General features: G+C 36.0%; 1 protein-coding gene across 2 annotated transcripts in view; it reads left to right on the plus strand.

Annotated features, from left to right (window-relative positions):
• TUBGCP3 (tubulin gamma complex associated protein 3) overlaps positions 1-8,063 on the plus strand; it is an 80,910-nt gene extending 72,847 nt beyond the window's left edge. For both annotated transcript variants that reach the window (XM_025044972.1, XM_006909358.3), the window contains exons 21-22: positions 4,465-4,581; positions 6,939-8,063. In XM_025044972.1, coding sequence (XP_024900740.1) covers positions 4,465-4,581; positions 6,939-7,097 — 276 coding nt within the window. In that variant the 3' untranslated portion in view covers positions 7,098-8,063. The remainder of the gene's footprint in view (positions 1-4,464; positions 4,582-6,938) is intronic.
• Positions 8,064-12,038: the final 3,975 nt, after the last annotated feature.

Below are 12,038 nucleotides of genomic sequence, written 5' to 3' on the forward strand. Positions count from 1 at the left end.
GAAGTTCAACCGTGACTATAACTCACACTGGCTTTCTACCTTTCGGTGACTTAACTTCTCTAAGAGGTAGTTTCCTTTTTGTAAAGTAGGAGTGAGTTACTTATTTACATATGGTAGTGTATGTCAGTTATTTAGCATTTAGTAAGTATTCAACAAATGCTTGGCACTGCTATGATTTTTTAAGCTGCCCACATGCCTCAGAGAATCTGCCCTTTTAGAGAATTGCTAAACTATATAAATCTACAAAAATCAATCCTTAGGGTCCTTAGGATTTTCACACTCTTTTAATAGCATGGCGGCCAGTTGTGTGGGAGTCGATGGTTCTCTCTTCAGACTGTTAACCATCAGCACCGGAGTGGAACATATCTACATAATAAGTCAGGTTTATTCATTGTATTTTATTCAGATATGCCTAGGGGTACAGTAGGAGATCTAAAAGCTGAAACTGTATCTGAAAAATTATTTAAATTAGGTAGGCAAAATAATTTATGAAGCAGTCATTTAGACCTAAGGTCCACTGAAGTTTTAAAGAGATTCTGCAAGAAGACCCATAAAAAGATTTCAGAATCCTGAGAGTGCTGAGTGTAATGAATCCTAAGTGCGATACAAGTTGGTTCTGCATGTGTCACTCTCAGCATTTTGTCCTTTTTTTCTTCTCTTGCTGTTTTGGGGCAGAGGTCCAAAGGTCCTCTTCCTCCCTCAGTCTCTGTCCTTAGTTTTCTGCTTTTTTCCCACTGTTCTTCTCAAAAACTCTACATTTATAATGATATTTTCAATTCAAATTTAGGAATAAAGCACTTTTCTTTCTTTTTGTAAATAACATTTGGAAGTCTACAAGTTTTACATTGGAAGTCTTGGTTTCTAACATTGGCATACTCAGTTATTTGCTATTTACCAACAGTCACACACCCCGCCCCCGCCCCCCGCAACACATGTACACACACACCTCTGTCAGAATAAGAATCCTGGTCCTACCACCAGCAGTATAGGCCCAGTATAGTTACCGAACAGTATGTACATCAGGTTCCATGTTGTAGTGCCCCTTGAAATAGTTACTCCTATGCTTTTGCCACCAACTGAATACACAGATTAATTGGTTTTATTTTTGCTTTTAATTTTCAGGCATAGCTTTTATTTGTAAAACAAATTTATTCATGTAAAATAGTTACCAGTTTCCAAAGTCATATTTACAAAACAGCATTTAGACAGGTCTGGTTTTGTTGTTCTCCGTTCTATACTAGTTTCTGTCTTGAACATGGGTGTAAAAGTTTAAACAGAATATTGCCAAATTGTCATATATCAAAGGATAGGAAGTGACAAACAAGTTTCAGTTCATTCTAAGATACAAAGCCCTTTTATCATTCTAATAAAAATACTGTACTTCACATTGACAACTAAAGGAGAAAAATTATGATCATCTGAACAGATGGAGAAAATATTTTAATACCAAGTAAAATCTGATAAAAGGTTTGTTTGAAAAATCTACAGGAAAACCTACTTAATGCTGTAGTATAAGAAGTGTGCCCCTGGTCGTAGGAATGAGACGTGGTGCTGTCACCACTTTGTGGTCCAACCAGTGTTACAAACCAAGAAAAAGAAATACAAAATGAAAGAAAGAAAGCTGTCATGTTTTTCTTTTTCTTTCTTTCTTTTTTCTTTTTTCTTTTTTTTAAATTGTGGTTGTGGACATAGAAAATCCAAAATAATCTTTAGATAAATTGCTAGAATTAGTAAGTGAATTTATCAAGGTAGCAAGAACAAGGTCAGTATGCAAAAATCAATTGTATTTCTTGCTATCAACAACAAACAAAATGAAATTTTAAAAGAAATGCCATTAAATGAACATTAAAATGTAATAAAATATATGCAGGACCTCTATATAGAAAATTATAAAATGAGGCTTAGCAACCTAAGGTTTGTAGGCCAGATTTGGTCTCCCATCCGTTTCTGTAGATAAAGTTTTATTGGGACAGCCATGCCCTTCATTTACATATTGGCTGTGGTTGCTTTTGTGCTATATCAATAGAGTCGAATAATTGTAGAAAGACCATATGGCCCATAAACCCTAAAATATTGGCTTTCCGCCCTATACAAAAAAATTTTACTGACCACTGCATCACTGAGAGATATTAAAGGGATTCTAAATAAAGAGATGAAAATATCAAGTTCATGGATTGGAAAACTGATTTATAGATCCACTGTAATCCTAGTTCTAATCTCAACAGTTTATTTTATTTTCGGTAGAAAATGATAAGCTAATACTAAAATTTATATGAAAATACATAAGGCTTTAACATAGTGAAGAGAATATTGAACAAGAACAAAATTAGAGGATCTACATTTATAATTGAGTATACCTATATACTCAAGACTTAAAATTACAGTAATTAATGGTGTTGGCTCAAGAAAGGACAAATCAATGGATCAGAGTAACGTCCAGAAACAGCCCCATACAATTGCAGGTCATTAATTGCTGACACAGATTGCACTGAGAACAATACGGAATGGATAATCAATAAATAGTGTTAGGCAACTATATCTTGACCCTACCTCAAACACACACATGAAACCACTACGAGGTGGGTTGTATATATGAACATGAAAGGTAAATCAGAAAGTATGATGACAGAACTAAAATCAGACATATCCATCCTATTAATAAAGGTAACTAGGTTAAACCCACTGAATAAAAGAAAAGGACTCTCAATAGTAGACAGTGTTTGGCTGGTTCCCCTTGGTAAGTGGACTGGATTGCCCATCACTGAGGGTGGCTTGTTAGAGGACTAAAGTGCTCATTGTCTGGGCTGACCTACTAGTTAGAAAGTTCTCATATGGAAGAGATACTCAGAACAGAGTGACATAGAAGAGTGAGATGAGGCATACTAAGCAAATGAAATTCCTCAGAGGAAAGCAGGTGGCACTTCAGTTCCGGGCAAAAGCAACACACCAAGGATACCTTGTGATGATAAAAGGTGCAAGTCACAATGAAGATGGAAACAATATAGTATCAGTATTTATAAAACAAAAAGTAGGAAATAGAAGAAGAATGGATCAAAACCCATTAGTATTAGAAATATAATTCAGTTTTTCTCAGACCATGAAAACTCAAATGCACATAACTAAGTAGGACATAATTATGAAAATCCATAATCCTCAATGCATGTATTAATAAACTAGAGAGAATGACAGTAAGTAAACTAAGCATCCCACTCAAGGTGTTAGAAAAGCAGCAGTAAAATAAACCTAAAGAAGGCCAGAGGAAATAGTAATGACAAGAGCAAAAATTAATGAAATAGAAAACAAAAAAAGAGTGAATAAAATCCAAGAGCTCATTCTTTCTGGGAGTCCCAAGGCTGGTGGGAAATAAGCAATTAACTAACCTAATAGGTAATGGGAGGAAAAAGCACAAATATACAGAATAAATGAGAAAAAAAATCTATGATTTTCCTCAGTTCTATGGAAATAAATTTACATACCTAAAAGAAATTTATGATTTTCTATAGATGTCCAAAGTTGACCATAGAAGAGGAGGCAAATTCTAACAAGAGCAGCTACTAAACAAGAAATAGTGTTGTCGAGTAGTGCTGCCACCTAAAAAGTATCAGGCCAGATGGCGCCAGGAAATCCCACCAACCACTCAGCAGTGATGAAGTTGTTCTAGTCATAGAAAAGGAAAGTTTCCAGATTCTGTTTATGAAGCATTATGAAATTGACACCAAAATGCAAAAAGACCAAATCTGAATTATAAATATTGATGGAAAAAATCTTACATAAAATATTAGTGGAAAATATTTAACAGAATATTAAAAGAATAATTCACCAAGATGGGTTTCAGCAACTCAAGGGTTCAGGAAATCTGTTAATTCACCATGTCAGTTGATGAAAAGAATCCTTTGATAATTTCTATGCTGGCTGAAAAGAGATTTAGTCAAATTCACCACTGATTGTGAACAATCTTTTAAAAATAGTAGATAGATATATCTCTAGTACAAAGAAATACATAATGCTTAGGAGAAATAGTAAGAAGCATTCCCATTAAAGTCAAGAGTTAATGCAAGGTTTAAGGGGTGCCAGTACTTTGAATCATCTGGTTCTGTTTTTATGTGTATTGTCTGTATTAAAAATGTGTTCAAAATGATAGAAAGCTATAAGGCTGTTTATTATAGCATTGTTTGTAATAGTCAAAGACTGGTTAGTTTGTGACAAATTATCTAAATTGTTACATGTTATATACAGTGTAATACTGTATGAAAAACAATGAGGGAGTTTTATGTTTACTCATATCTATTGATATAAAATATTTCCAAGTTCCTTTATTAATTGGAAAAGTAAGCTAGAGAATAATTTGGCATTGGAAAATTATAAAAGTTCTTAGCAGTATAGAGGAGCATAGAAAGCAGATCTTCCTGCTCCTAACATTTCATCTCGGTCCCACTCTAACAGTTTCTTCCAACCTGATTTTAGGGCCAGTGGGGAGTGACAGCAGCAGAGGAAGAGGAGGAGAACAAGAGGATTCAAGAATTTCAAGAATCTATACCAAAAATGTGTTCCCAGTTGCGAATATTGACGCATTTCTACCAGGTGCACATTACAGTAACAAAATGCTATTCAAATCACATTGCACATTTTCTGTAACTGACATTTGGCTATCAAAATGATTTAAAAGGAATAATTTCTATCAGTGTAGTTGTGAGTAGCACCTACAGTGGTTCCCAACCTTGGCTGTGACCCTTCCCAAAGGTACTGATCTGACTGCTCTGTGATGCAGCCAGGTCTGGAAACCCTACCTGGGATGATTCTGGTGTTAGTGGTGGAGCCAGCTCTGGGAAGACTGACCAGTGTGCATCTCTGCAGCTCAGGCTTCTTAGTGAGCCCTGAGGTGAGGCAGCAATGTGTGACATGCTGGAGAGAGGAGAGCCCAAGGAGGTATGTCAGGATCATAGTGCAGGGAGCTGCTTGTGTGAGAAAGCTGAGTAGCCACGGCAACCAGGTGGTTAAGCTCAGGGAGAACAGACCTGAAGTTGCTGACAAGAGAAGCTGATAGAGAGTCTGTATGTTGTGTTCTTTATTTCTATTTTGTAGGTTTGGTTTCTGATTTCATATTAGAAATAAAGGTGAAAAGATTTTTATGAATTTTTCATTCAGCTGCTAATAATTAATTAGACAAATCAAGGATTGACACTTAGACTTTTAAAAATTATGTTTTTATGTGCTAGTGTAGTCATGTGGTTCAAAATTTAAAATGAAACATCACCACACTGTTCCATAGGTATGTATATAGTTTACTTCCTAGGATCCTGGTGCTTTTTAATTTTATATTTTTCTTCAGCATATCTAAGGGGGAAATCTGTCCCCTTTGCAAGTGGTCTTTGACCTACTGTTGTATTTTGTTGAAAACATGTTTCACGAACGGTGGTAATGACTGGTTTATGTTCAGTGCAGAAATATCTTTATTGGATAGGTGTTTTGATAATAAAATATCTTCTCGACCCTGTATTGTAAAAAGAGTTTGTGTTTATATTTCTTAAAAAAGGATACCTAATGGTTAGTTCCATGTTATTAAGATAGTTGTACAGCTAAAAAAGAGTAATATATAACTTAAAAATGTATCCATGTGGTAATTTCTAAAAGAGAGAATGATGGTTATACATTTTCGTGATAGAGTTAGTACATTTTTAAAAAGGCGATCTTAATATCATTTTAGTTTTACTCCTATTATAGTTGTAATCTTTAAATCATTACCGTTCATGTTTCCTTAACAGAAAAAGTCCTTTTCTGTTCTCTTTGTATCAGGGCTTGAAATGGTAGGGCATTAGCAGCCACTTGTCATTAACTGCTTATGAATGAATACCCAGAGTCTCAAACCTATCAAAAGAAATATTCCTCAGATTTCCTTGTAGTGAGTTTCACACATCATCACATTTGATCACTTAATAAGAAGTCACTGTCTACGTTTTTAGCAATATAATTCTTTAGGAACTTTCTCCTGAGTCTTCTATCACCTAGAAAGACAAAGTGATGTTCACATACATACAGACTATGTACTTGCTCAAATGTAAAATTACTTTGTATAATATATATGAGTCTCCTTGCATACCAGCAACTTCCTCAGAAGCAAGGAGAGGGAAAGTGACAGCTGATAGAATTTGGAAAGGATTATCGTGTTTTGGTGACTTTTTCTCTGCAGCTGAGAACTTTTCCAAACCTTGAAAGTGTGGAGACAAACAACACTTCACCTTGAACAGATAAATAAATGTCTGCTAGCTGCGACAGGCAGTAGAACCTTACTAAGTGGTTCTTTCAACCCTGAATAGAAGCTGTCAGTAACTTTGTCAAGTAGTAAAGTTTGAGTAAACTTCAGTCATAGCCCATCATCTTTACAAAGCCCCCGTGGTCAGGAGGTGATACAGCTGCACTCGGCCCGGCCCTTCAGGGTGGGGACTGCAGCCTGACATCCACAGAAGGCCTTGTGACCCTAAAAATGTGGCTTGTGTCCGTTTTTTATGCTCAATTTGTTTTCCCTTCAGGGCTTTATGATTAAATGCTCTTTCATAACTCATATAAAAGATGAAAATGTAATACTGAGTTTTTAAGATAAAAAGAATAGGGTGTTTTAACATCAGTTGCTTTGCTGTTTTGATTATTCTTGTAGAACTTAGGGCAAAATGGAAAAATCTGTTGGTTAGTTCCTTTAAATAAAATTTATTGATTGCTAATTTGTATTGGTAAAAATGGACATCTCCTACTATGGGTTCCATTAGGTGAGTAAACTCTAGGGTTCCCAGAGCAGGTCTCACCTGGGACAGCTGCCATGGCGGGTGTTTATGTTTGGAAGAAAAAACAACCTCAAATGGGATTAAAATGGGGGTGGAGGGTAGGTTTTGTGGATGATTCTTTTCTAAAACAAATATTTTATTCTTTTTTTTTTTTTAAGGTAGGGGATTGTGCAGCAGTTTTTGGTGTTATTGACAACCAGCTCTGATGAAAGTCTCCGGTTTCTTAGCTTTAGGTTGGACTTTAACGAGCATTATAAAGCCAGGGAACCAAGACTCCGCGTGTCCCTGGGCACCAGAGGGCGGCGCAGTTCCCACACTTGAAGCGTTTCCTGGTCTCTCAGGGAGCTGCAAATGCTATTAATTGCATTATTTGACATAAATATTCACATTTAAATTCTCAAGGCAACTGGCATGCTTTGGGCGTCCACCATTCTTGCCCACAAATACTTCAGTGTTCCAATGGCATGGCGTCTGGTAGAATTGAAGTCATGTTTTTATACATTGGAGTTGAAAATGTTTGTAATAGCACTAAGTTAAATAGGCTGGTTTGCACTATTCACATTTATTTTTTAAAGTCTTCATATTTAAAAGATACCATACTTTGTTGAAGCTTCTTAAGCTCTCCACGATATAATTTATATTTGTCACTTTTAAAAAAATCAGTTTCTTTTAGAGAAAATTAGGGCAATGGATATTTATCAGTTAAGATGGTAATGTCATTGCTATTTTTTTAACATCCTCTTTAGAGGCGATTTTTGTTAATATCAAATTAAATTGAAATGTCCCTACTAAGAAAATTATATAGAGCATTTTATTTTGGTTTTTAGTGTTGTAAAGTATTAACCTCTATAAGAACCTTTATATCTTAGTGCATTTACACGTTTATTATTTTCTCTTCCTTCAAAGTTTACATTTTTATATTTAATTTACTCTTTCAGACAGCTTCTAAAATTGTGTAGAACAAAGTAGGAGTGATGTGGAACAAAAACATCCTTAAACCTAGAGTTTCTGAAACCATCAGCTAAAGCAGTGTGTAAATATGGATGACTAGAAAGTTAATGAAGTATTTTATTTTCAGAATTCTGATAAGCATTGGAAAGAAATTGACTTGAATAATGAAGATTTCCTTTTTCCTTGCCTATTTTTTCATTGTAAATATTTATATACTACTCACCAGATGTTGGAGGGAAATGTTTTTGTAAAAATGTCATATCAAGTCTCATAAATCTGCCTTTATTATGTTGCATAAGTGAAAACTTAGAAAATTAAAAGCAATTATCTTTCACATGTATTGGTTTTTTCTTGAATAGTCTGTGGAGACCCAGATCACTTCCAGGTTTGGGTGACAAGGGTTGACAACAGTTTGATTTAATGTGCTTCAGTTTGTGAATTATTTCATCACTGAAACCAAGAAATTAGACCATGTGCAAATATCAATGTAGAGCCAAAGGGATGCCACCACTCTGCGTGCACGATGCAGGTGGCCCTCGGTGTCTGTGGGGTCTGCCTCTGTAGATTCAGCCAACCATGGATCAGAAATATCAAAAATAAAAGAAGTTATGTTGTTGCTGACATGTGCCTACGTAGTTAGGCCTACTATAGTTGTATCTGTACTGAACACATACAGAACTTTTTTTCCTGGTCATTCCTTAGTACAGTATGATAACTTTTTACATAGGTTTACATTATATTAGATATTACAAATAATCTAGAAATGATTTAAAGTATGAGAGGATGTGTATACGTTACATGCAAATACTATGTTTTATATAAGTGACTTGAGCATCTCGGATTTTGGTATGGGGGAGTGTTCTGGAACCAATCTCCCACAGATACCTAGGGGCGACTGTATATTTTAATTAATATCTACGTCTGATTCCTTTGGGTGTAGAGTCTCTTTAAAATAAAAGGTGGTATCAGGAATTTTGGCTATGCAGAAAGGAATCAATCCATGGTGGAAGTCAGAACTTCTTAGGACGTATATTTAATTTTAATTTAAAAATTCATAAAACCAGAAATTTGAAGCAGGTTTCTCTATGCAAAGCTTCCCAGAAATGATGGTATAGTGTGTATCTCCAAGAGAAATTTCCCAAAGTTTTTTGACCTTGGAGCCTGCTTTTATTCTTTTCCGAAGTTTGCTCCAGAGAATAATTCTCAGTAGGAACTATTCTAGAAAATTCTACTTTAGGAACCCAAACTCTATCTGAACCAAAGAGCTATTAAGTGAATAGGCCAGATTTATTGGTTATGGGGCCACATCAATGGAATCGGGACGGTCCTGGCAGGGCCAGGCTGCAGGTCTCACTCAAAATATCTATGGGTCTGGAAGACAGAGGTTTGGACCACTGAGGATCAGGGCAGCCGGAGGTGGTGGTTAGATGAGGCCTTGGACAAACTCATTTTAGACCCATTGTAGATGCCACTGATAGGAAGGCCTGTCATGGAACAGGATCCCAGCATCCAGAATCAGCAAAGGCTTTGATGATGAGTGGGGGGCCCCCACCACAGGGTGAATTGGCTCTGGAGGCAGGTACCCCTGGCATGGCCCTGGAATGGTTACTTCTTCATCCTGAGAATGATGATGATTCTAATCTTTCTGGATTGTTGTAAAGATTAGAGATAAAGATATATGCATGTGGTCTGTTTCATAGTAGGTTTTTAATAAATAGCACTCTTGTGTTCTGGTAGAATGAAGTTTCTTGCCCTGGGCAGCTCAAGTAAGCTTTAACCTAGCTTTTCTGTCATTGAGGACACCTCTTCCACCCAGGAAATTCAGGTACAGTATCCAAAGGCACAGTTGTCCTCAGGTGAACTTGCCTCCCTCATGTCCTGTTGCGTTAATAGGCTTGACTAAAGAGGGGATAGGTCTGCCTTTCCTTCTTACATATATGTCATTAGCAGAATTCAGGGCATTGTGAGTCTCCTGTCCCTATGGAGAATGTGTCCTTAAAATATAAGACAGAAGGATATAGCCAACTATAATGGAAAATCTCACTTATTAGGAAAAGAGCACTTTCATCAAATAGCCATGGTCATACTCTCGTTGAGTCACAAGGCACAAGGCCTGTGTGAATGGACAAATGTTTACCAGAAACTGTACCACCTACAGATCGTGTAGACAGCTGAAGCTGTGGGTTGAGCTTATGGGCCACAGTGAACCCAGGCTGCTCGTGGCCTTGTCCCCTACAAGTATCAGGGACAAGGCTTCTATCTCGGTCTTTCCAGAGGAGTTCTGTACTGAGGGTGGATGGCTGGCCCTAGGTGAGCAAGAGAAGATTTGAGTCTGGGATTCAGAGGAGAGGTCAGGGCTAGAGATATTCAACATGTAAATAGTATCCGAAGGCATGAGATTCAATGAGATTGCCCAAGAAGAAAGTACAGAGAAGATTCAAGACCAAGCCCGAAATACTCCCAACATTTAGAGGCTGGACAGGAGCATTGGATTGTCACAGGAGCCAAAAGAGTTGGCCAACTCTTTTGAATGCTGCTGAAAGGCAGAGTTCATTTATGATAGAGAACTGATCCTGAGTTTGGCAAGAAGATTTTGACAAGGGCTGTTTCATTTTAGTGCTGGTTGGTCAGTTTTATTTATTTTTTGGAAGAAGCAGCTATGGGTTATATAGGTATTTGTCTATATAATTTTTGCATGCATTTAAGACATGTAGAGTTTAAAGATTAACTATAAAATAAAGCCAAAAGCCACGTTCTTACCTCCTAGTTTAAAATGTAGAACATTTCTCGTAACCCTGGCACTTGCTTTTGACTCTTCCTGGTTCTATTTCCTCCTCTCCCTGTGCAGGTAAGTCATCCTGACTTTTGTGGCTGTCACTCCCTTGCTTTTCTTTATAACTTTACCACATGTGGGATCATGTTGATACCTAAAATTTAAATGTATTAATAACTGGTACTGCCAGTTGTAACCAAAGTTCACTCATTGCTATGTACTACAGGCATTCCTCATTTTATTTTACTTTGTTTTATTGAGCTTCGCAGGTATTGTGTTTTTACAAATTGAAGGTAAGCCCCACACCAGCAAAAAGATTAGGACTCTCAAAAGGCCGAGATGATAATTAGCATTTTTTAGTGATAAAGTATTTTAATTAAGGTATGTACATTGGTTTTTTTTTTTTTAGATATAATGCTATTGTACACTAAGTAGACTACAGTATAGTGTAAACATAACTTTTATATGCACTGGGAAACCAAAAAATTTGTGTGACTCACTTTATTGCAGTATTATTGTGGTGATCTGGAACTGAACCTACAATATCTCTGAGGTATGTCTATATTCCATGTTTTGATCATAACTACAATTTACTCAGCCATTCTATTGCTAATGGGTGTTTGGATTATTTGCAATTTTTAGCTATTACAAACATTACTGCTGTGAACATTTTTGAACATGTTTCCTTGGGCACATATGCAAGAGTTTTTCTAGAGTAAATAGCAGGAGCAGAATTGCTGGTTATAAGATCATTTAAACTTCATTCGTAGTGCCAAACCGTTTTACAAAGTGTGCCAAATTACATCCCTCCATCTACCATATGAAAGTTTTCCTTGCTCAGCATCCTGGGGCACTTGGCATTGCCAGACTTTCAAGTTTTGCCAGTCTGGCTGCTATATGATGGTCTGATGTGGCTTTAATTTATATTTCTAAAATATTGATGAGGTTAGATATGTTTTAATGTATTCACTGGTCCTTTGAATTTTCCCAGTTTTGAATTGTCAGTTCCTGTTTTGTTCTTTGCACTTTCTGGAAAGGTGTTTGCTATCTTGTTACTGATTCATAGTTCTTTATACATTTTATATACTCATTTTTTGTCACTTACATGTATTGCACATATCTTCTCTGAATTCCTGGCATGCTTGCTTTGTGTTTTCTTATCTTAAATTTCAGTATAGAACCTTTTATCAATCTTTATGTTTTATAAAAATGTTGTAGTTAGCAAATGTGTTTTAAGAAATACTCAACCCTGAAATCATGAAAGATATTCTCCTATATTTTATTCTAAAAATGTAATAGTTTTGTTTTTTACATTTTGTTCTTAATTTACCTGGAATGAATTTTTACATATAGTGTGAGGTAGGAGTCCAATTTCATTTATTTTTCATAAACGTATCTAGTTTTCAAGCACTAATAATTGAAAAGTCTAATTTGAAATACTACTGTCATAAAGCAAAAATCTATATATTCATTTTTTTCCCCCATTAGTCAAATTTCTCTCCTTGTATCAATGCAAAACTGTCTAAATTTCTGTAGTT

The sequence above is a fragment of the Pteropus alecto genome, unplaced genomic scaffold, assembly GCF_000325575.1.
Source record: "Pteropus alecto unplaced genomic scaffold, ASM32557v1 scaffold13, whole genome shotgun sequence".
In the NCBI taxonomy this organism is placed as follows: Eukaryota; Metazoa; Chordata; class Mammalia; order Chiroptera; family Pteropodidae; genus Pteropus; species Pteropus alecto.